The 23,295-nt window shown below is 44.8% G+C and overlaps 2 protein-coding genes across 3 annotated transcripts in view; both read left to right on the top strand.

Annotated features, from left to right (window-relative positions):
- The first annotated feature begins 2,239 nt into the window (after nucleotides 1–2,239).
- On the top strand, nucleotides 2,240–11,905 carry SMCO1 (single-pass membrane protein with coiled-coil domains 1). 2 transcript variants are annotated; one of them, XM_003280110.2, is made up of 3 exons: nucleotides 2,240–2,446; nucleotides 8,493–8,642; nucleotides 10,447–11,905. In XM_003280110.2, exons 1-3 carry the CDS (start codon nucleotides 2,397–2,399, stop codon nucleotides 10,889–10,891), a joined length of 645 nt encoding a protein of 214 aa, XP_003280158.2. In that variant the 5' UTR covers nucleotides 2,240–2,396; the 3' UTR covers nucleotides 10,892–11,905. The 2 variants fall into 2 exon arrangements, with proteins under 2 accessions (XP_003280158.2, XP_004089764.2); XM_004089716.3 differs by having other exon boundaries at nucleotides 2,260–2,502; nucleotides 10,447–11,900.
- Nucleotides 11,906–16,451: 4,546 nt separating this feature from the next.
- Nucleotides 16,452–23,295, top strand: part of RNF168 (ring finger protein 168) — a 32,589-nt gene continuing 25,745 nt past the window's right edge. Inside the window, exon 1 of the mRNA XM_003280109.4 lies at nucleotides 16,452–17,291. Coding sequence (XP_003280157.1) covers nucleotides 16,991–17,291 — 301 coding nt within the window. The 5' untranslated portion in view covers nucleotides 16,452–16,990. The remainder of the gene's footprint in view (nucleotides 17,292–23,295) is intronic.

The raw sequence follows: 23,295 nt of genomic DNA, 5'->3' as shown, positions 1-23,295 counted from the left end.
TGCAGTAAGCCCAGATCATACCGCTGCACTCCAGCCTGGGCAACAGAGTGAGAGTCCATATCAAGAAAATAAAATAAATAGAATACAGATGAACAGGCAGTTTTAGAGATGCATAGGGGAAGGCATGGAGGGGTGCTGTTAGATATGTATAGGGAAAGGTATGGGGGGTGCTGTCAGAGATGCATAGAGGAAGGTATTGGGGAGGGTGCTGTAGAGCTTCCACACCCTCTCTGCGGCACCATCCCACCAGCGCTTCCTTATATTCAGCAACCCAGAAGCTCATCAAACCTCATTGTCCAAGAGTTTTTATGGAACTTAATCTCTAGCTCACTCATTTCATTTCCTAGAGGTTGGTGGGTGGGCTGAAAGTTCCAACCTATAATCACTTGGTCTTTCTAGTGACCAGCCCCATCTGGAGGCTCTTCTAGTTGCACCACCCTAAATCACCTCATTAGCATAAACTCACATGTGATCAAAAGGGGCTCATTGTGCATAAAAAAAGACACTCCTGTCACTCAGGAAATTCCAAGGATTTTAGGAGCTTTGTGACTGAAATGAGGACAAAGACCAAATATATTTCATATTATACTGCAATATCACTGCTAGATTAATCTTTTTTTTTTTCTTTTTGAGATGGAGTCTTGCTGTGTCACCCAGGCATCACCCAGGCTGGAGTGCAGTGGCGCAATCGCTATCTCTGCTCACTGCAACCTCCACCTCCCGGGTTCTAGTGATTCTCCTATCTCAGACTCCCAAGTAGCTGGGACTACAGGTGTGTGCCAACACACTCAGCTAATTTTTGTATTTTTAGTAGAGATGGGGTTTCGCCGTGTTAGCCAGGCTGGTCTCAAATTCCTGACCTCAAGTGATCTACCCACCTCGGCCTCCCAAACTTTTGGGATTACAGGTGTGTGCCACTGCACCCGACCCTAGATTAATCTTCTAGAACCAACAGCTCACATCTGTCCAAACTCCTTACCAAACTAGCTAGAAGCATCCCCTCTCTTATAAGCCTTATGTGCTGTCTCCCTGCTAGTATGTTACTTGAGGACAAGGATTTCGCCTTACTTATCACTATATTACCAGTGCCTGGAATAGTGCTGCTCATCCATTCGTAGGTTTTATCCATTCAATTAATATCTGCGATGTTCAGTAAATATTGAATAAGTGAATAAAGTATTTATTGAAATAACAAATACGTGACATGCTCTTACCAGTTTAAATGGTGTGGTTATTTTCTTTTTCTTATATGAATCTTTTGCTCAAAACATACCTACTCATTTTTTCCTGAACACATCATTTACTTTGCCACCTCTGTGATTTTGCTCACACAATTTCTCCAGTTCATAACACCCTTAACACTCTTCTCTGATAATCAAAGACCTTGACCTTTAAGGCCAAGCCAAGCACCACCTTCAGTGTGAGTATTTCCCCAAGGACCCAAGATTTCAGTGACTTAGTCTCTCAAGATCTGTTATTTTTATGGTCTCTATCTACTTAGCATACATCCCATATACATTTTCTATTTAAGGATATATTCTATCTTCCCAATTAGATTTTAAATCTCATGAAAACAGGAGTCCTGTTTTATTTCCATATTTATATTCAATTCCTAATCATATATATATATCCTTTTGCCTGGGCTGGAGGGCAGTGGCATGATCATAGCTCACTGCAGCTTCAAACACCTGGGCTCAAGCAGTCCTCCCACTTCAGTCTCTTGAGTAGCTAGGACTACAGGCGTGCACCACCACTCCTGGCTAATTTTTGTAATTTTTGTGGAGACAGAGTCTCACTCTGTGGCCCAGGCTGGTCTTGAACTCCTGGGCTCAAGCAATCCTCCCATCTTGGCTTCCCTAAGTGCTGGGATTATAAGAGTGAGCCACCATGCCCAGCCATAACAAGTATTTAGTAATTTCTAATGATGCTTAGGTTTTTTGCTTTGATATCATCATCATAAAAGATCTGGGGCACTCTTTAAATCTAATTTAGGTTGCAATTGAATAATGAAGCTGTTAAAATATGACAGTAACATTTCCATCAAACTTAATCCTATATGTTACATTAATGTATCTGTATATACATTTATCATCATGTACACAGAGTCATTAACTATACATGGTAGTTGCTGTATGTTGATGTACTATGAAGGCAAATGTTATAGTGCATTCCAGGACACCTGTGGCCACAGGATCAGTTCTTTGAAACTATATTTGGATGTGCAAGCTATTAAAAGCTTCTTGTACTGAGTGACCTTTCAGGCAGAATGTAGACTGAGTGCTCATGCTACTGCTGCCTGGTGCTGAGAGGAAGACAGCAGAAAATTCTGGATTCAAACATTTATTGCTTTTTTTGTTTTGGTTTGTTTTTGTTTTCTTTCTTTTTGCCTTAAGAAGATGAACAATGAAACCACAACCATGATATCCTTGAAGGGGGCAATGAAAAGGTTGCTGAGGGCTATAGGGAGGGAGCAAGCATGGGTCTGCTATTCTGGGAAGATGGGTAAGAGAAGAATGAAGAATAGAAATAAACAAAGAACTGCAGACACGCTCATTAGAATTCTGTATCTATGGCCAACACGGTGGCTCACGCCTATAATCCCAGCACACTGGGAGGCCGAGGTGGGCGGATCACAAGGTCAAGAGATTGAGACCATACTGGTCAACATGGTGAAACCCTGCCTCTACTAAAAAAAAAGCCAGGCATGGTGGCGGGCACCTGTAGTCCCAGCTACTTGGGAGGCTGAGGCAGGAGAATCACTTGAACCCGGGAGGTGGAGGTTGCAGTGAGCCGAGATCGTGCCACTGTACTCCAGCCTGGCAACAGAGCAAGACTCCGTCCAAAAAAAGAATTCCGTCTCTATTACAGTGGTTGAAGTCTTCCAGGCCCAAACCCATGTAAATTAACAATAAAGAAAAGTCTGCTCCCAGGTGCTGTAACTCCATTGAATGTATGCATATGCTAAATCCTAGATTTATAAAAATAAGTAAAATGTGGTTTCTGCCCTCAAGGAGCTCACAGCCTATAGGAAAGAGAAAAGTTTGAAAAACATTTACAATTTAATGTGACTGAATTTACAATGGTGATGTTCCTAAAGGTCTATGCAAACATGAAGGGAGGATCAACCAATTTTGCCTTTGACACTAGAAAAAGGACTCTTCATATAGGGTCATTTAAGCTGGATCTTAAAGTGCAAGTAGGAGCTTATGAGGGAGAAAAATACGGGAAGGCATTCTAGGCTGAGGAAGCAATGCGTATAAGCCATATGTAAGCTTGGAACCACATAATGTATTCAAGCAGCAACTAGATGTCTCATGTAATTGGTAACTAGGATGGGTGAGGGGACTGGTGGAAGACAGGAGCAAAGGGTGAAGGCCCTTGACTTTCCTGCCGAGGAGATCCAATTTGCCTCTGAGTATATCACTGGGCAAGCCAGGATGACACAAACCATTTGTAATCAGTTGAGTTACAGAACCGGAGTTGTGTTTTAGAACAATGTGTCTGGAGGGTGGATGGGAAATGGAAAACGGGGGTCCAGTGAGGCTATGGTAATCTTGGGTCCTAGTGAAAGATGATGAGAAACTCATTTAGTGGAGATGGAGAGGCAGGAATGGGTTAGAGAGACATAAATCGGGGGAAGAAAAAAGTTGAGAATTATTCTGAGATTTCTACTTCAAGCAATTGATTGGATGGTGAGGTCATTAACGAAACTAGGGAACTGTACTAAAACAAAACAAAACAAAACAGCCTGCGCTCAGATTTGCATGTTGGTTAAGATTTATTTGGGACTGTCCTTGGTGAGAGGATTCCAAAGAACTACTGCAACTGTAAATTTTTATACTGATTGACAAGCTAGAATTCTTCTCTAAGTTTCAAACTACAGATGACCTATAAGCAATATAGTCTTAAAGGTCTAAAAGTTAATACGAATAGTATGCCAAATGACTTTTTTTTTTTTTTGAGACAGAGTTTCACTCTGTCACCAGGCTGGAGTGCAGTGGTGTGATCTCAGCTCACTGCAACCTCTGCCTCCCAGGTACAAGCGATTCTCCTGCCTCAGCCTCCTGAGTAACTGGGACTACAGGTGTGCATCACCACACCCGGCTAATTTTTGTATTTTTAGTAGAGAAGGGGTTTTACCATGTTGGCCAGGATGGTCTCAGTCTCTTGACCTCATGATCCACCTACCTTGGCTTCCCAAATGGCTGGGATTATAAGCGTGAGCCACTGCGCCCGGCCAATCTTTTTTTTTTGACACAGGGTCTCGCTGTGTTGCCCAAGCTGAGTTCAGTGGCATGATCACAGCTCACTGCAGCTTTGACCTCCTGGGCTCAAGCAATTCTCATACCTCAGCCTCCCCAGTAGCTGGGACCACAAGTGCACACACCACCACACTAGGCTAATTTTTTATTTTTTGTAGAGATGAGGTCTCACTGTGTTGCCGAAGCTGGTCTCAAACTCCTGGACTTAAGTGATCCACCCACCTTGGCCTCCCAAAACGCTGGGATTAAAGGTGTGAGCCACTGCACCCAGCTCAAATCACATGGCTTTGACTTGTAGACAGAAAGTGCAGGCATATTAAGTGACGCAGGCTTCTATTCCTACAAAATGAACATTTTATATTGAGTCTTATCTATGTGTAAAGCAGTGACAACATTTCTTCATAGTAATTTCTGAAGATGGGGGAGGCATTAGTAAGTTAAGCTTAGGAGAGTTGAGTTTGACATCTCCATCTTTGTGGAGATGCACAAAACATATTGAAAATACATGTCTAGGCCAGGTGCAGTGGCTCATGCCTGTAATCCCAGAACTTTGGGAGGCTGAGACGGGCAGATCACCTGAGGTCAGGAGTTTGAGACCAGCATGGCCAATATGGCCATCTCTACTAAAAATACAAAAATTAGCCGGATGTGGTGGCGCCTGTAATCCCAGCTACTCGTGAAACTGAGGCAGGATAATCGCTTGAACCTGGGAGACAGAGGTTGCAGTGAGCCAGGATTGTGCCACTGCACTCCAGCCTGGCAACAGTGCAAGACTCCACCTCAACAAAAAAAGAAAGGAAATACAGGTTTAAAGCTTAGGAGAGACGTAGTACCTGAAGGTGAATTAGCCTTGGAGAAATTCAGGACCAAGAATAAAAGATGATCAAACACAGGCAAGCACAGAATGCTGGGCAATCACAAAGGTATTCAGGCCACTGGGGACATGGAAGCTCAGAGAAGTAGCATGTATGCTAACGCATCTCTTCCCTCATAAAAACAATCTACTTGGCTCAGGCAAGTTTCCCTCATAACGACAATCTACTTGGCTCAGGCAAGTTTCCCTCAGAATGACAATCTAGGTGGCTCAGGCAAGTTTCCCTCAGAATGACAATCTAGGTGGCTCAGGCAAGTTTCCCTCATAACAATCTAGGTGGCTCAGGCAAGTTTCCCTCATAACAATCTAGGTGGCTCAGGCAAGTGTCCATCATAACGACAATCTAGGTGCTCAAGCAAGTTTCCCTCATAACGACAATCTAGGTGCTCATGCAAGTTTCCCTCATAACGACAATCTAGGTGGCTCAGGCAAGTTTCCCTCATAACAATCTAGGTGGCTCAGGCAAGTTTCCCTCATAACAAGAATCTACTTGGCTCAGGCAAGTTTCCCTCATAACAATAATCTACTTGGCTCAGGCAAGTTTCCCTCAGAACGACAATCTAGGTGCTCAGGCAGGTTTCCCTCATAAAGACAATCTAGGTGCTCAGGCAAGTTTCCCTCATAACAATAATCTACTCGGCTCAGTCAAGTTTCCCTCAGAACGACAATCTAGATGCTCAGGCAAGTTTCCCTCATAAAGACAATCTAGGTGCTCAGGCAAGTTTCCCTCAAACAATAATCTACTCGGCTCAGCAAGTTTCCCTCAGAACGACAATCTAGGTGCTCAGGCAAGTTTCCCTCATAAAACAATCTAGGTGGCTCAGACAAGTTTCCCTCATAATGACAATCTACTTGGCTCAGACAAGTTTCCCTCATAACAACAATCTAGGTGGCTCAGGCAAGTTTCCCTCATAACAACAATCTAGGTGGCTCAGACAAGTTTCCCTCATAATGACAATCTACTTGGCTCAGCAAGTTTCCCTCAGAACGACAATCTAGGTGCTCACGCAAGTTTCCCTCATAAAGACAATCTAGGTGCTCAGGCAAGTTTCCCTCATAACGAGAATCTGCTTGGCTCAGACAAGTTTCCCTCATAACAACAATCTAGGTGGCTCAGGCAAATTTCTCTCATAATAACAATCTACCTGGCTCAGTCAAGTTTCCCTCATAAAGACAATCTAGGTGCTCAGGCAAGTTTCCCTCATAACGACAATCTACTTGGCTCAGGCAAGTTTCCCTCAGAACGACAATCTAGATGCTCAGGCAAGTTTCCCTCATAACGACAATCTAGGTGCTCAGGCAACTTTCCTTCATAACGACAATCTAGGTGCTCAGGCAAGTTTCCCTCAGAACGACAATCTACTTGGCTCAGGCAGGTTTCCCTCATAAAGACAATCTAGATGCTCAGGCAAGTTTCCCTCAAACGACAATCTAGTGCTCAGGCAAGTTTCCCTCATAACGACAATCTAGGTGCTCAGCAAGTTTCCCTCATAAAGACAATCTAGGTGCTCAGCAAGTTTCCCTCATAACAACAATCTAGGTGGCTCAGACAAGTTTCCCTCATAATGACAATCTAGGTGCTCAGGCAAGTTTCCCTCATAAAGACAATCTAGGTGCTCAGGCAAGTTTCCCTCATAACGAGAATCTGCTTGGCTCTGACAAGTTTCCCTCATAACAACAATCTAGGTGGTTCAGGCAAATTTCTCTCATAATAACAATCTACTTGGCTCAGGCGAGTTTCCCTCAGAACGACAATCTAGATGCTCAGGCAAGTTTCCCTCATAAAGACAATCTAGGTGCTCAGGCAAGTTTCCCTCATAAAGACAATCTAGGTGCTCAGGCAAGTTTCCCTCATAAAGACAATCTAGGTGGCTCAGGCAAGTTTCCCTCATAACGACAATCTAGGTGGCTCAGACAAGTTTCCCTCATAATGACAATCTACTTGGCTCAGGCAAGTTTCCCTCAGAACGACAATCTAGGTGCTCACGCAAGTTTCCCTCATAAAGACAATCTAGGTGCTCAGGCAAGTTTCCCTCATAACGACAATCTAGGTGGCTCAGGCAAGTTTCCCTCATAATGACAATCTAGGTGCTCAGGCAATTTTCCCTCATAAAGACAATCTAGGTGGCTCAGGCAAGTGAATTGTGTCGCTCCAGTCTTTGTCATTAATTAGACATAATGCTGTTGCCACAGCAGCCTCTGGTGATCATGGCTGTTCAGAGCTACTCAAATCCCCATTTTGGGTTACAGAACTCAGCATTTCATTCACATCAAAGATGTCAATCATACAGGAAAACTTTTATTACTATGTAAGACCTTTGCTGGGTATTGGAGGACAGGCATTACGCTATCTAAGAAATAGTCTCTGATTCCTTCCCTCCAAGAACGTAGTTTAGTTCATGAAATGCTAACCCTAATAGTAAAGCAGGAGGTGGGGAGATGGGTTCACAAAGGCAGTGCTTGTAAGCGAGAAGCAGGAGGGCAAGGAGATCACCAGGTAGATGGGGATTTAGAAAGGCAGTGGATTTGAGCTGATTCTGGAAGAACGGATACGAGTTGGACAATCAGAATAGGGTACAAAAAGTCACCTTATTATATCCTGGTCTCAGCACTAGCTAACTTTATGACATTAGGTCTCAATCCTCTTGAGACTCAATTTCTTTAATAGTAAAATAGTAAAAATGACTGCTTTACTTTTTATGGTTGCTGTGAACACCAAAGTAATGCTTACATAAAATATTCTTTAAAGGTATAGCCCGGGCATGGTGGCTCATGCCTGTAATTCCAGTACTTTGGGAGGCTAAGACAGGTGGATCACTGGAGCCCAGGTGTTCAAGACCAGCCAAACATAGCAATACCTGGTCTCTACAAAAATTAGTTTTTAAAAATTAGCCAGGTATGGTGGCACACAACTGTAGTCCTAGCTACTCAGGAGGCTGAGGTGGGAAGATCACTTGAGCCTGGGAGGTAGTGATTGTGCCACTGCACTCCAGTTTGGGTGACAGAGTGAGACTGTATTAGAAAATAAACAAATACATAAATAAAGTGTAAGGTATAATACAAAAAACAAGACATGACAGGCAATTCAAATAATTAGACAATTCAAAAGTCTGCAATATGTGGAATGAAAGGACAAGGATGATGGCTAGAGGGAACGGCAAATGGAACCATTTGTTGAAACTTTCAAATTCAAATAGCTACCCATTTCCCCTTCATAATTTAAAGAAAAAGTAAAAAAAAAAAAAGTTATCCAAATTTGGTAATGGTTGTAAATAATGTATTAGAGCCTCAGCTTAAATCAAAACCTTAGTTTTGTCCTGTAACCTAAACTAACCCTTGATTCTGTTATCCTATAGAGTAGACCACAAACTCCAAGCGTTAGAAACACAGTTCAAAGAACTAGACTTCACCAAGGATAACCTGATGCAGAAATTCGAACATCATAGTAAGACTTTGGCAAACCAAGCAGCCCAAGATGAGACGTGGACGGCAGTTCGGGCACTCAAGTGAGTATCAATTGAGAAATCAGTGGGATTCTGTGGCTTTGTGAGAGCTTCCAGTGGTCATTGCAAAATTGAATTTCTTAGTATGTTTCCCACAATGGATTGTAAAGCAATTACATTTTCTTTTTTTTTTTTTTTGAGACGGAGTCTCGCTCTGTCACCCAGGCTGGAGTGCAGTGGCACAATCTCGGCTCACTGCAAGCTCCGCCTCCCGGGTTCACGCCATTCTCCTGCCTCAGCCTCTCCAAGTAGCTGGGACTACAGGCACCCGCCACCATGCCTGACTAATTTTTTGTATTTTTTAGTAGAGACGGGGTTTCACCGTGGTCTCGATCTCCTGACCTCGTGATCTGCCCGCCTCGGCCTCCCAAAGTGCTGGGATTACAAGCGTGAGCCACCGCGCCTGGCCAGCAATTACATTTTCTTAGGTTCACTTATTTTTTTAAAAAAGGATTAATTTGGCCGGGCGCAGTGGCTCACACCTGTAATCTCAGCACTTTGGGAGGCTGAGGCGGGTGGATCACGAGGTCAGGAGATCGAGACCACCCTGGCTAACACAGTGAAACCACGTCTCTACTGAAAATACAAAAAAAAAAAAAATTAGCAGGCATGGTGGTGGGTGCCTGTAGTCCCAGCTACTCGGGAGGCTGAGGCAGGAGGATGGCATGAACCCGGGAGGTGGAGCTTGCAGTGAGCCGAGATCGCACCACTGCACTCCAGCCTGGGCAACAAAGCAAGACTCCGTCTCAAAGAAAAAAAAAAAAAAGATTAATTTGAGCATCTCTTTATATGCCAGGCACTATGGTACACATCTCATCACAGAATCTTGCTTGCCAAAGCCTTATTTGTATTAATTTTTTTCTTTTTCTTTTTCTTTTTTTTTTTTTTTTTTTGAGATGGAGTCTCGCTCTGTCGCCCAGGCTGGAGTGCAGTGGGGCAATCTTGGCTCCCTGCAAGCTCCACCTCCTGGGTTCACGCCATTCTCCTGCCTCAGCCTCCCGAGTAGCTGGGATTACAGACGCCCGGCTAATTTTTGTATTTTTAGTAGAGATGGGGTTTCACTATGTTGGCCAGGCTGGTCTCAAACTCCTGACCTCAGGTGATCCACCCACCTCGGCCTCCCACAGTGCTGGGATTACAGGCGTGAGCCACCACGCCCAGCCTATCTGCATTAATTCTAAAGTAAGTACTGGCTGGGCATGATGGCTCACGCCTTTAATCCCAGCACTCTGGGAAGCCGAGGCAACAGGATCACTTGAACTCAGGAGTTCGAGAACAGCCTGGGCAACAAAGTGAGACCCCCATCTCTTAAAAAAAGAAATAAAAGGTAAGTTACTTGAATTTGAATTTAAATTCTAAAGTAAATATTTTCTAAATTACAACAGCTGGTTCTTCTAGTGGGTTCATATTGAGTTATCCTAAAAGAATTCATTTTCTGTTTCTACATAAAATATTTTTTTTTTTTTTTTTTTTTTTTGAGACGGAGTCTCGCTCTGTCACCAGGCTGGAGTGCAGTGGCGCGATCTCGGCTCACTGCAGGCTCCGCCCCCCGGGGTTCACGCCATTCTCCTGCCTCAGCCTCCCGCGTAGCTGGGACTACAGGCGCCTGCCACCTCGCCCGGCTAATTTTTTGTATTTTTAGTAGAGACGGGGTCTCACCGTGTTAGCCAGGATGGTCTCGATCTCCTGACCTTGTGATCCGCCCGCCTCGGCCTCCCAAAGTGCTGGGATTACAGGCGTGAGCCACCGCGCCCGGCCTACATAAAATATTTTTGACTGCTTAAGAAGCTCTCCATATTTTTTGTAGGCTCACTTCAATGGAATTGAATATTTTATACAGCTACGTCATTGAAGTACTTATCCGCTTGCATACTCGTGTGCTTGAGAAGCTGCCGGACCTGGCGAGAGGTCTTCCAACCTTAGCCTCTGTACTCAGACGAAAAGTTAAGAACAAGCGCATTAGAGTTGTATGGGAGTCCATTCTGGAGGAGTGTGGGCTGCAAGAAGGAGACATCACAGCACTTTGTACCTTCTTTATTGCACATGGTAACAAGGCGGAACACTATACTGCTAAAGTGAGGCAGATGTACATCAGGGACGTCACGTTCCTGATTACTAACATGGTAAAGAACCAGGCTCTGCAGGACAGTTTGCTGAGGGCTGTGCAAGTAATTGAGAAGGGGAAAGCAATTAGGACCCCTGAAAAGCAAAAGTCATCCCTCAAAGAGTTGATACCATCTGTCAATAACTAACCTGTTACCCTATGACCCAGTGATTCCACCTCCAGTAATTTATCTTGGAAACGACAAAAAGTATGCACAATGTATTATAGTCTTATTTTTATAGCAAAGAGTGAGAGGATGTTAAATAAACTATGACAAATTGACGCAATAGATACTTTCTTTGTAGCCATATAAAAGAATGAAGAAGCTCTTTGTGTAATGATATGAAGTGATCACCAAATGTATTGTTGTTTTCAAATGTTTATTTCCAATATATATTGCTAAGTGGAAAAAAGGTGAAAATCAAATATGTATATATGAATATATATATAACACATATTAGTTTATATATCCATAAACTTCTTCTGCAGAGATACACAAGAAAGTGATAACATTAGTTGTCAGGAAAGAAAGCTAAGAGGCTAGGGGTCAAAGATAAGAGGAAGTCTTTTCACCGTTAATCCATTTTTTACATTTTCAATTTTGAACCATGTGAATGTATTACCTATTTAAAAAATAAACAAGGCTGGACATGGTGGCTCATGCCTATAATCCAAGCACATTAGGAGGCCAAGGTAGGAGGATCACTTGAGCTCAGGGGTTTGAGACCAGCCTGGGCAACATAGTGATAGCAACAGGAGGCAGGTAAATTCCTAGGCAGACAGGGAGGGGTCCCTGGTAAAACTCAACCTTCAAGCCAAGGACAGTCTAAAGCCTGAAAACCAAGCTATGAGTTCCAGATAAATCCATGAGCCAGACTGAGAGCTCTCATTCTCGTCTGGCACCGTCTCTCCTGATTGGTCCTTACCCTTCACCTATTTTATACATACCTACCCTTCCGCGATTGGTCCTCTACACTATCGTGCCTTTTTCTGAATGGTGCTTTGTCAAGCATAGCCACAGACCAATCAGCATGCACTTGCCCATTTCTAGCCCACAAAAACTCACAGACTCAGGCTCGTGGCCAGCAACTCACCTTTGGGTCCCCTCTCACTGTCAAGCGCCTTTCTGTCACTCAATAAATTCTACTCTGCCTTACTCACTCTCCAGTGTCCATGTACCTCATTCTTCTCAGTCATGGCACAACAACTCAGAACTCATCAAATTTGTGAGTAAAAGAGCTGTAACAATAGTGAGACCTCATCTCTATTTTCATAAATGAAAACAAAACACCTAAAATATACATCATGAGATCCTATAAATTGTATCTTAATGTGTATTTGTTCTCTAATGAAGTACCATAGTTATTTATACCAGAAAGAGGATTATTATATCTTGACCATTTATTTATAATATTTATCGAATACCAAATGCCATGTACTAGGTGCTGTGGATAACAGAAACATTAAAAATGTGGCTCCTGCCCTCGAGGTAAAGATTAAGTGCCGATGCTTTACTTGGGAGGTACAAATTCATGACAGCCAGAGTGAAGAAAGCTGGAAGTTAGAGAAGGATGTGAAGTAATACGTGGTGATGTGTTACCTTGTTGTCCCCTCCTTGAAAATGAGCCACAAGAGACACAGCAGCTTTTTCAGCAGGTACACTCACTCAGTCTTGCCTGTCTCCAGACACACTGGAGAAACCATCCTTGGAAGGAAGAAGAAAAGGGAATTTATTGTGCTCACTCAGTCCACTGGTTTCAAGTGGCAAAAGTTATTCCATGGGGAGTGACCCCCCCATACTCCCAGCATGCATTACCCAGGCCCTAGCAGCCTCTGAGGAGTCAGCTCCTGCATTGTTCAGAAGTGGCAGGAGAAGCCAGAGATTCCAGAAATGCGACTGGTGAGCCCCAAGCGGAGCAAGTGATTATGGGTACAGAAAGCAAAGAAGGCGACGGAAATCTGAGGAAGCACGTGAAATATATCCATTACACAAGACATAAGCACCTGAAGATAGAAATCAAAATACAGGAGTTCAATAGTAAAACTGCAATAAAAATCAGTATCACTGGGCAATATATGATTGGGTGAATTTAGAAAAGGGGCATTACTGGTGGTGGGGAGTGCATTAAATTGCACATAAAAGCGCACTCTGGAAGAATGGAATTAATTTTTTTTTTTTTTGAGACGGAGTCTTGCTCTGCCAACCCAGGCTGGAGTGCAGTGGTGCGATCTGGGCTCACTGCAACCTCTGCCTCCCGGGTTCAAGCAATTCTCCTGCCTCAGCCTCCCGAGTAGCTGGGATTACAGGCACCTGCCACCACGCCCAGCTAATTTTTGTATTTTTAGTAGAGATGGAATTTCAACATGTTGGTCAGGATGGTCTCGAACTCCTGACCTTGTGATCCGCCCGCCTTGGCCTCCCAAAGTGCTGGGATTATAGGCATGAGCCACCGTGCCTGGCCGAACTGCATTAAATTGATGTTTGAAGTAGGCACAGCCACAAAGCAACCCATTTAGGATGAACTGAGAAAGCAATGTCATGAAAGCAAAACGTTTGGATGACAGAGAATAAATCATAGTTGCATGTTTAAAAGAATAATGGGAGATTCCATGGGAAAAGCAGGTTGTGGACATATTAGGAAGCCTGAAGGCTGGGTGCAGTGGCTCACGCCTGTAATCCCAGCACTTTGGAAGGCCAAGGCAGGTGGATCACCTGAGGTCAGGAGTTCGAGACCAGCATGGCCAACAAAGTGAAACCCCATCTCTACTAAGAATACAAAAATTTGCCAGGCGTGGTATTACAACGCACATGGTATTACAAGGCATGCGCCTGTAACTGCAGCTACTCGGGAGGCCGAGGCATGAGAATCGCTTGAACTCAGGAGGTGGAGGTTGCAGTGAGCTGAGATTACATCACTGCACTCCAAACTGGGCGACAGAATGAGGAGCCATCTCAAAAAAACAAACAAATGAACAAAAAACAAGCCTGAAATTCCAAGCTGAGGGACTGATACTGTAGACACCGGATGACAGTCCCAGGTTTCTTTTTTTTTTCTTTTTTTTGAGACAGGGTCTTGCTCTGTCACCCAGGCTGGGGTGCAGTGGTACGATCACCGCTCACTGCAGCCTTGACCTCCTGGGCTCAAGTGATCCTCCCACCTCAGTCACCAGAGTAGCTGAGAGTACAAGTGTAAGCCAGCACACCCAGTTAATTTTTTTATTTTTTGTAGAGACAGGGTCTCACTATGTTGCCCAGGCTGGACCTGAACTCCTGGGCTCCAGTGATCTTCCCGCCTTGGCCTTCCAAAGTGCTGGGATTACAGGTGTGAGCTATCACAGACAATAACAGGCTTCTGAACCCACATTGAAATAAAAGTTCCCAAAGATTTCTACCAAGGACCCATGTCTCCTTGTTTTTCTCAATCTGGAAACCACTCCCCTACCCAGACTGAAGGCTCTCAGCAGCCTCAAAAGAACTTAAAGGCTGCTTTCACGCACAGTGATTTTCTTTTCTCTTCCTTCACACTGATTGAATATTCCCTCAAAAAACGCAGGTCTGGAGCTGGATATGGCGTTGCAGGCTCTAGACCCAGCTACTCCAGAGGCTGAGGCGAAAGAATCCCTGGAACCCTGGAGTTGTAGTCCAGCCTGGACAAAATAGTGAGATGCCAATTATTTTATTTATTTATTTATTTATTTGTATTTTTTGAGGTGGAATTTTGCTCAGTCCCCCAGGCTGGAGTGCAGTGGCACAATCTTGGCTCACTGCAGCCTCTGCCTCCCAGGTTTGGCGATTCTCCTGTCTCAGCCTCCTGAGTAGCTGGAATTGCAGGCGCTTGCCAAGATGCCCAGCTAATTTTTGTATTTTTAGTAAGGACAGGGGTTTCACCATGTTGGCCAGGCTGGTCTTGAACTCCCGGTCTCAAGGGATCCGCCTGCCTCAGCCTCCCAAAGTACTGGGAGTACAGGCGTGAGCCACCGTGGCTGGCTTTTTTTTTTTTTAAAAAAAAACAAGTCTCACCTTTTTTTTTTTTTTTTGAGACGCGTCTCATTCTGTCCCCCAGGCTGGAGTGCAGCGGGGCAATCTTGGCGCACTGCAACCTCCGCCCCCTGGGTTCAAACGATGTGAAACCCCAATTCGAAAACAAAAGAGAAAAAACTTTAGGGCCCAGCACCCCAACTCTAAAACAAAACATAAAAACCTCAGGCCGACTGGGCACGGTGGCTCACGCCTGCAATCTCAGCACTTTGGGAGGCCGAGGCGGGCGGATCACGAGGTCAGGAGATCGAGACCACGGTGAAACCCCGTCTCTACTAAAAATACAAAAAATTAGCCGGGCGTGGTGGCGGGCGCCTGTAGTCCCAGCTACTTGGGAGGCTGAGGCAGGAGAATGGCCTCAACCCGGGAGGCGGAGCTTGCAGTGAGCTGAGATCGCGCCACTGCTCCAGCCTGGGCAACAAGATGGAGACTCCGTCTCAAAAAACCAAAATAAATAAATAAACCTCAGGCCAGGCTCTTAAGTACTAGGGATCACATTCCTTGTGTATTTCCCATCATTTTCATGGCCAAATTCTGCTTTTTTCTTAGGACTTATTCTGTAGGATCAGTTGTCAATTCAAAAGGTTAATGCCAAGGCATAAAAACTTACTTCAACATGCATAAAATGTGAAATGTTATTCTTGTTAATCTCCTTTGTAGAATTTTGATGGTTGAAACTTAAACTATATATTATCTAAATGATGTCCATGAATAACATCTAAGCTCTAGGACTGAGACAGCCTTGATGTTTGTTGCCCAAGCCAAAGGGCCTCAGGCCCTTTTAGAAGAGAAGGAAATTCTAAAACAACCTACTCTGGGCTGCAGACTTTTAAGTGGCTGGGCCATACAGAAGGAAGTGTAAGTGTGTGTTAAATTGTCCCAGGTTTGTGGATTCTCTGACCACAATATTTCTTGGAGATACTTTTTTAAGAATTTTGGAAAGGGACCTAAGGGGCTTCGTTACAAATCAACAGAAAGAAAAAGGTACTCAGAAGGGTACTGAGAGAAGTATTACAAAAATTACTGTTTGGCTTTTTTTTTTTTTTTTTAAGACAAGAGTCTCGCTCTTGTCGCCCAGGCTGGAGTGCAGTGGCGCGATCTCGGCTCAGTGCAACCTCCGCCTCCCGGGTTCAAGCGATTCTCCTGCCTCAGCCTCCTGAGTAACCTGGACTACAGGCGCGCACCACCAGGCCCGGCTAATTTTGTATTTTTAGTAGAGACGGGGTTTGGCCATGTTGGCCAGGCTGGTCTTGAACTCCTGACCTCAGGTGATCCGCCCGCCTCGGCCTCCCAAAGTGCTGGGATTACAGGCGTGAGCCACCGCGCCCGGCCTTGTTTGGCTGTTGAATTTGTTTTGAGGTTTCCCTTTTCTACCCAGAAACCAAGAAACCAGGGGTGTCTGAGGCCTCGCAGAAATCTCAGCTTTCGGAAAGGTCAGGATCCACCCAGGCTGCACTAGGAGGAGCTGCGACGCCCGGGCGGGACCGTCTCCGGCTGGCAGGGCGGGCGGGCGGCGCGCAGACCCCGGAAGTCCCGCCCCGGGAACGTCCGGCCTTGGGCAGTTTTCTGGGTGGGAAGTGCGATTTTGGCGGGCGGTTGTGACGTTACTAGCGCTTGTCCGGTGGCTGCTGCGCTGCCGCAACGAATAGGGTTTCTGGCTGCGTAAGAGGGACAGGGGCGCGGAGCTCTGGGAAAGTGCACCAGGCTCCCGAAAGCTGAACACTGGAGTCGCGCGTCGCCCCCACAGCAGCGGTAAAGCGGAAGTTATGCTGCAGCCGGAGCCCGGGGTTCCTCCCGGAGCCGCGTCCCGGGGCCCGGCTGCCCCGCGCTGAGCGGAGCATCCTTTCCGGGTGAGGGAGGAGGGGACTTGGTGCGTTCCCCTCGCTGCACCGGGAGCCGCAGCCGCGGTGTTCATGCTGCGGAGCAGCCAGGCTCCTCCGACGAAAACCTGCATTTCTTTGCTTGCCGGGCGTTTGCCTTAAAAATGGACAAAGACGCCGCCCTCCGGGGTCTTCCTGTTTGCTTGACCCTGAGAGCGCCTTTTTGCTTCAGGACGTGTTGGATGCTCCTGTTCTCCGAATTCTGATACGCTTCTGGGCATAACATTGAACCACAAAACTGCGCTCTTGCTCTCTCTGTGGTTGGCCGAAAATAGGATTATTTTTCGTGCAGGTGTCGTTGTTTAGTCGGCTTTATTAAGACATTAAAATGGCTCTACCCAAAGACGCCGTCCCCTCGCTGTCCGAGTGCCAGTGCGGGATCTGCATGGAAATCCTCGTCGAGCCCGTCACCCTCCCGTGTAACCACACGCTGTGTAGACCGTGCTTCCAATCGACCGTCGAAAAGGCGAGTTTAAGCTGTCCCTTCTGTCGCCGCCGGGTGTCTTCGTGGACTCGGTACCATACCCGCAGAAATTCTCTTGTCAACATGGAACTGTGGAAGGTAATTCAAAAACACTATGCCAGGGAGTGCAAGCTTAGAGCGTCTGGGCAAGAATCAGAGGAAGTGGGTAAGTAAACCCTGGCGTGTTTGTCGGCCAAAAGCCGCAAATCTTTGAAGAGGTGAATCATCACTTTTCCATTTAAAAAGTAAAAACAAACCAAAAAACCCGACTAGTATTTGTCTAAATAGTTCTCAGAGTTTTGGGGGTTTATGGGTCCCCAAATGTAGATGGATTATAAAGTCAAGGGCAAGATTTTGTCCATTGTCACAATGCCCGCGCTGTGTTCGATTGGTGTTTGTTGTGTTAGAAATTAAAGAATTGCCCGTCTAGAGCCTTCTTTTTTTTTGAGACAGGGTCTGCCTCCATCGTCCAGGCTGGAGTGCAATGGCGCGATCTCGGCTCCCTGCAACCCCCGCCTCCCGGTTTCAAGCGATTCTCCTGCCTCAGCCTCCCGAGTAGCTGAGATTACAGGCGTGCACCATCAGGCCCGGGGAATTTTTGTATTTTTAGTAGAGACGGGGTTTCGCCATGTTGGCCAGTCTGGTCTCAAACTCCTGACCTCAAGGGATCCGCCCCCCTCGGCCTCCCAAAGTGCTGGGATGACAGGCGTGAGCCACCGCGCCCGGCGTCTAATTTACTTATCTATACGTCTCCATTTATTTAATTCTTTATTCTCCTAATCATGCGACGAGCCTAAAATCGCTTTTTTATCACTAAACCCTACACCCGATAGACTCAGGAGCCCCAAACTGAACCCTTGACTCTTTCCTCCACTAATGTGAGCCGTGCGGTGGTTCCTGTCTGGGCTTAGGGTATGGTGTCTGTTCTCTCGTGTGCAGGTCTTTTTTTAATTTTTTTTGTCACAGTTATATGTGTACCTGCCTTTTAAACATACATTTATTGTGGTAAAAAAAAAAAAAAAACAAAATTGCCATTTTAAACATTTTTAAACAATAGTGGAAAAAAAACAGCTTTATTGAAATACAGACCATACAATTCACCTACTAAAAGTGTGCGGTGTGGCCGGGTGCAGTGGCTCACAGCTGTAATCCGAGCGCTTTGGGAGGCGGAGGTGGGAGGATCGCTTGAACCCAGGAGTTGAGGCCAGTCTGCGTAACATAAATTCAATAAAATGTTTAAAAGTGTGCAATTTAATGGTTTTTGGTATGTTGCGTTATTTTAAAAATATTGTCCAAAATGTATATAACAAACGGACATTTTAACCATTTTTAAGTACAATTCAATAGCATTAATTACATTCACAATGTAACCATCACCACTGTTTCCAAAACTTTTTCATCACCCCAGATAAACTCTAACCGTGAGGCACTGACTCCCCATTTCACCTTTCCCCCTAGCCTCGGCACCTTCTATTCCACTTCCTGTCTCTGAATCTGTCCATTCTAGGTATTTCATATAAGTGACTGATGCAAGATAGGATCTTGTGTGTCTAGCTTATTTCACTTAACGTGTTTTTGAGGTTCATGTACAGTGTGGCATGGATCAGTACTTCATTTTTCGGGCTGAATAATAATTTGTTTTACGGATATACTTGTTACAAGTATACTGGCGATACGAACATTTATGTGCCAGTATTTGTTTGAATACCTGTTTTCAGTTCTTTTTTCTATATATCTAAGAGTGGAATTGCTGGATCCGATGGTAATTCTATGTTTAGCTTTTTGAGGAGCTGCCACATTCGTTTTCTACAGTGGCTGTACCATTTTACATTTCCATTAACAGAGCGCGAAGTTTCCAATTTCTTCACTTCCTCACCAACACTTGTTATTTTCTGTGCCATGCTAGTACATGTGAACTGGTATCTTAACTCTGTGTTTCAAAAAATTGCGGGGCCGGGCGCGGTGGCTCACGCCTGTAATCCCAGCACTTTGGGAGGCCGAGGAGGGCGGATCACGAGGTCAGGAGATCGAGACCATCCTGGCTAACACGGTGAAACCCCGTCTCTACTAAAAATACAAAAAATTAGCCGGGCGTGGTGGCGGGCACCTGTAATTCCAGGCTGAGGCAGGAGAATGGCGTGAACCCAGGAGACTGAGCTTGCAGTGAGCCGAGATCGCGCCACTGCACTCCAGCCTGGGCGACAGAGCGAGACTCCGTCTCAAAAAAAAAAAAAAAAAAAAACAAGACTACCATTTTAACCACTTAAAAATGTTTTTGACTAGAAAGAAGGGAGGAAAATTTTAACCGTTTGTAATTGTATGGTTCAGTGGCAACACCTCCATTCACACTGCTGTGCATCCGTCACCACCGTCCATCTCCAGAACTTTTTAATCCTCCCAAACTGAATTTCCATACCCTTGAAGCTCACCATTCCTCCCTCCCACTATCCCCTGACAACCACCGTTCTCCTTTCCATTTCTGTGAACCCGACTGCTGTAGGTACCTCCTATAAGTGGAATTTTCGTAGGTTTTGTCCTTTTGTGTCTGGCCTGTTTTACCTAGCATAATGTTTTCCAGGTTCATCCATACTGCATGTGACAGGATTCCCTTCTTTTCGAGGCTGAATTCAATGTTCCAGTGTATGTATATGCTATATTAAAAGAAATCTGTTCATCTGTCAGTGGGCACTTGGATTGCTTCCACCTCTTGGCTATTATTAGAAATAATGCTGGTGTGAACTTGAGTCTACAAATGTCTGTTCAGGGTCCTGTTTTCTATTCTTTTGCATGTATACCTGGAAGTGGAATTTCTAGATCGTGTGGTAATTCTGTGTGTAATTGGTTTTGGAAACCTCCATACTGTCTTCCACAGTGACTGTACCGTTTTACATTCCCACTAACAGTGCGTGGGTGTCCAGTTTCTCGGCACCCTCACCAACACTTGCTATTTTCTGGGTTTTGATAGTAGCCATCCTGATGAGTATGAGGTGGTATCCCATTGTGGTTGTTATTTGCATGTCCCCAATGACTAAGGATGGCGAGCATCTTTGCACGTGTTTATTGGCCATTTGTATATCATCTTTGGAAAAATATGAAATATCTATTCAAATCCTTTGCTCATTCATTCTTTTTGTTTCTGTTTTTCTCCCAGAACCTAGAAAAAGCCACAATTTTGCCTGTCATTTAATCAGGTTGTTTTTTTTTTAGTTGTGGGCATTCTCCTGCCTCAGCCTTCTGAGTAGCTGGGATTACAGGCTTTGTATTGTAAAAAAATACAGTTTTTGTGTTGTTAGTAGGGGTTTTACTATGTTGGTTAGGACGGTCTCAATCTCTTGACCTCGTCCACCTGTCTCGGCCTCCAAAAGTGCTGGGATTACAAGCGTGAGCCACCGCGTCCGGCCTGTTTTAGTTTTTATCCACCACAGATGAGTTTTTTCTGTTCTGGAACTTCATATAAATGGAATTCTTTTTATTTCCTAGGGCTACCATAACAAAGTACCACAAACTTAGCAGAAATTTATTCTCCCTCAGTTCTGAAGAGTAGAACTCCAAACCCAAGGTGCCAGCAGGGAGCAGGGACATGTACATCGAAGGCTCTGGCAGAGAATCTGTTCCGTGCCCTTCTCCTTAGCTTCTGGTGTGGCTGGAATCCATGGTGTTCCCCTGGTTTGTAGCTGAGTCACTCCAGTCTCTGCCTCCATTGGCACGTGGAGCTTCCCAGTGTGTCTCTGTAAACATGGCCGTCTCCTCTGTGGCTCTCTCTTTTCTTGCCAGGACGCTAGTTATATTGGATTAAAGGCTCTCTACTCTTTGTATGAACTCCATTATATCTGTAACAGCCTGTTTCCAGTAAGAGCACATTCTTAGTTACTGGGAGTTAGGACTTCAGCATATCTTTTGGGGGGTTATTCAGCATAAGGTTCAAGATTTATTCTTTTTTTTTTTTTTTTTCCTGAGACAGTCTTGCTCTGTCACCCAGTCTGGAATGCAGTGACAGGATCTCGGCCCACTGCAACCTCTGTCTCCTGGGTTCAGGTGATTCTCCTGCCTCAGCCTCCTGAGTAGCTGGGATTACAGGCACGCACCACCATGCCTGGCTAATTTTTGTATTTTTAGTAGAAACGAGGTTTCTCCATGTTGCCCAGGCTTGTGTCGAACTCCTGACCTCAGGTGATCCACCCGCCTTGGCCTCCCAAAGTGCTGGAATTATGGGCATGAGCCACCGCGCCTGGCCTCAAGATTTATTCTTGTGTAGGTATTTGTTTTTTAAGTATTATTCCACCGTTGACTATGCTGTATATTATTGGCCATTCTCCACTGATAGTGCCTCAGTTGCTTGCAGTTTTGGATATTATGAATAAAGTTGCTGAGAAGATTCTTGTACAAGTATTGTGTCTGTGTGTGTGTATGTGTGGCCTTATGTTTTCAGGTTTTTTTGGGGTAAATAATTAGGAGCTGGAATTATGCAGCGTAGAATAGGTACGTATTTTTATAAGAAACTACTGGCCAGGCATGGTGGCTCACGCCTATAATCCCAGCACTTTGGGAGGCCGAGGCGGGTGGATCATGAGGTCAGGAGTTCAAGACCAGCCTGGCCAAGATGCTGAAACCCCATCTCTACTAAAAATATAAAAATTAGCTGGGCGTGGTGGCGGGCACCTGTAATAGCCACTTGGGAGGCTGAGGCAGAGAATTGCTTGAACCCAGGAGGCAGAGGTTGCAGTGAGCCGAGATCGCACCACTGCACTCTAGCCTCGGTGACAGAGTGAGACTCCATCTCAAAAAAAAAAAAAAAAAAAAGAAGAAACTACCAGATCTTTTTCGAAAGTGGTTGTATCATTTTGTAATCCCACCAACAGCATACAGGTTCTGGTTTCTGTACATCTTACCAACTTTTGATGTTATCTGTCTTTTTAAATTTAACCATTCCATTTGGTTTGTATTGATAGTAGTATCTTGTTTTAATTTCAATTTCCAGGTGACTAATGATAGTGTTCTTTTTCGTGTGCTTATTGGCAGTTTTGCTGTCTTCCATTGTAAAGTGTCTGTTTAATTCTTTTTCCCCTAAATTGTTTATATTATTCAGTTGTAGACATTATGGATTTTGAATACTGGTACTTTGCCAGATATTCTTAATTATTTTGACGAGCTGAAATTCTTAATTTTCATGAAGTCTCATAAATTTTTCCTTTTATAGTTTATTGCTTTTTATGGCGTAAGAAACCTTTAGCTACCTTCAGGCTAAGATATTGCTGTTTTTTTTTCCTAAGAGATTTATAGTTTTACCTTTTTTTTTGGAGACTGAATTTCGTTGTGTCGCCCAGGCTGGAGTACAGTGGCGCGATCTCGGCCCACTGCAACCTCCACCTCCCAGGTTCAAGGGATTCTCCTCCCTCAGCCTCCTGAGTAGCTGGGACTACAGGCACACACCACCATGCCTGGCTAATTTTTGTATTTTTTGTAGAGACGGGGCTTCACCATGGTGGCCAGGCTGGTCTTGAAGTCCTGACCTCGTGATCCGCCCGCCTTGGCCTCCCAAAGTGCAAGGATTACAGGTGTGAGCCACTGTGTCTGGCCAGTTTTAACTTTTATGTTTAGGTCTTTGATCCATTTCAAATTAATTTTGAATATTGTATAAGATAGGGGGTTGAGGTTAACTTTTTCCCATATGGGTATCAGTTATTCCCGTACCTTTTGTTGAAAAGACTTTTTTAAAAAATAATGTGGGTCTATTCTATTTCATTGATCTGTTGATTCTAATATTAGTGTCACACTGTCTTGATTACTGTGACTTTAGAGTAAATCTTTTTTTTTCTTTTTGAGATAGTCTTGCTCTGTCCCCCAGGCTGGAGTGCAGTGGTGCGATCTCAGCTCACTACATCCTCTGTCTCCCAAGTTCAAGGAGTTCTCCTTCCTCAGCCTCCTGAGTAGCTGCGATTACAGGCATGTACCACCATGCGTGGCTAATTTTTGTATTTTTAATAGACACAGGAGTTCCACCACGTTGGCCAGGCTGGTCTCGAACTCTTGACCTCAGATGATCTGCCCGCCTCGACCTCGGAAAGTGCTGGGATTACAGGTGTGAGCCATCGTGCCCCTCCTCCGTATATTTATTCTTTGTAAAGACGGGGTTTTGCTGTGTTGCCCAGGCTGGTCTTGAACAGCTCACC

The sequence above is a fragment of the Nomascus leucogenys genome, chromosome 11, assembly GCF_006542625.1.
Source record: "Nomascus leucogenys isolate Asia chromosome 11, Asia_NLE_v1, whole genome shotgun sequence".
Lineage (NCBI taxonomy): Eukaryota > Metazoa > Chordata > Mammalia > Primates > Hylobatidae > Nomascus > Nomascus leucogenys.
This window is presented reverse-complemented; position numbering and strand designations above follow the sequence as displayed.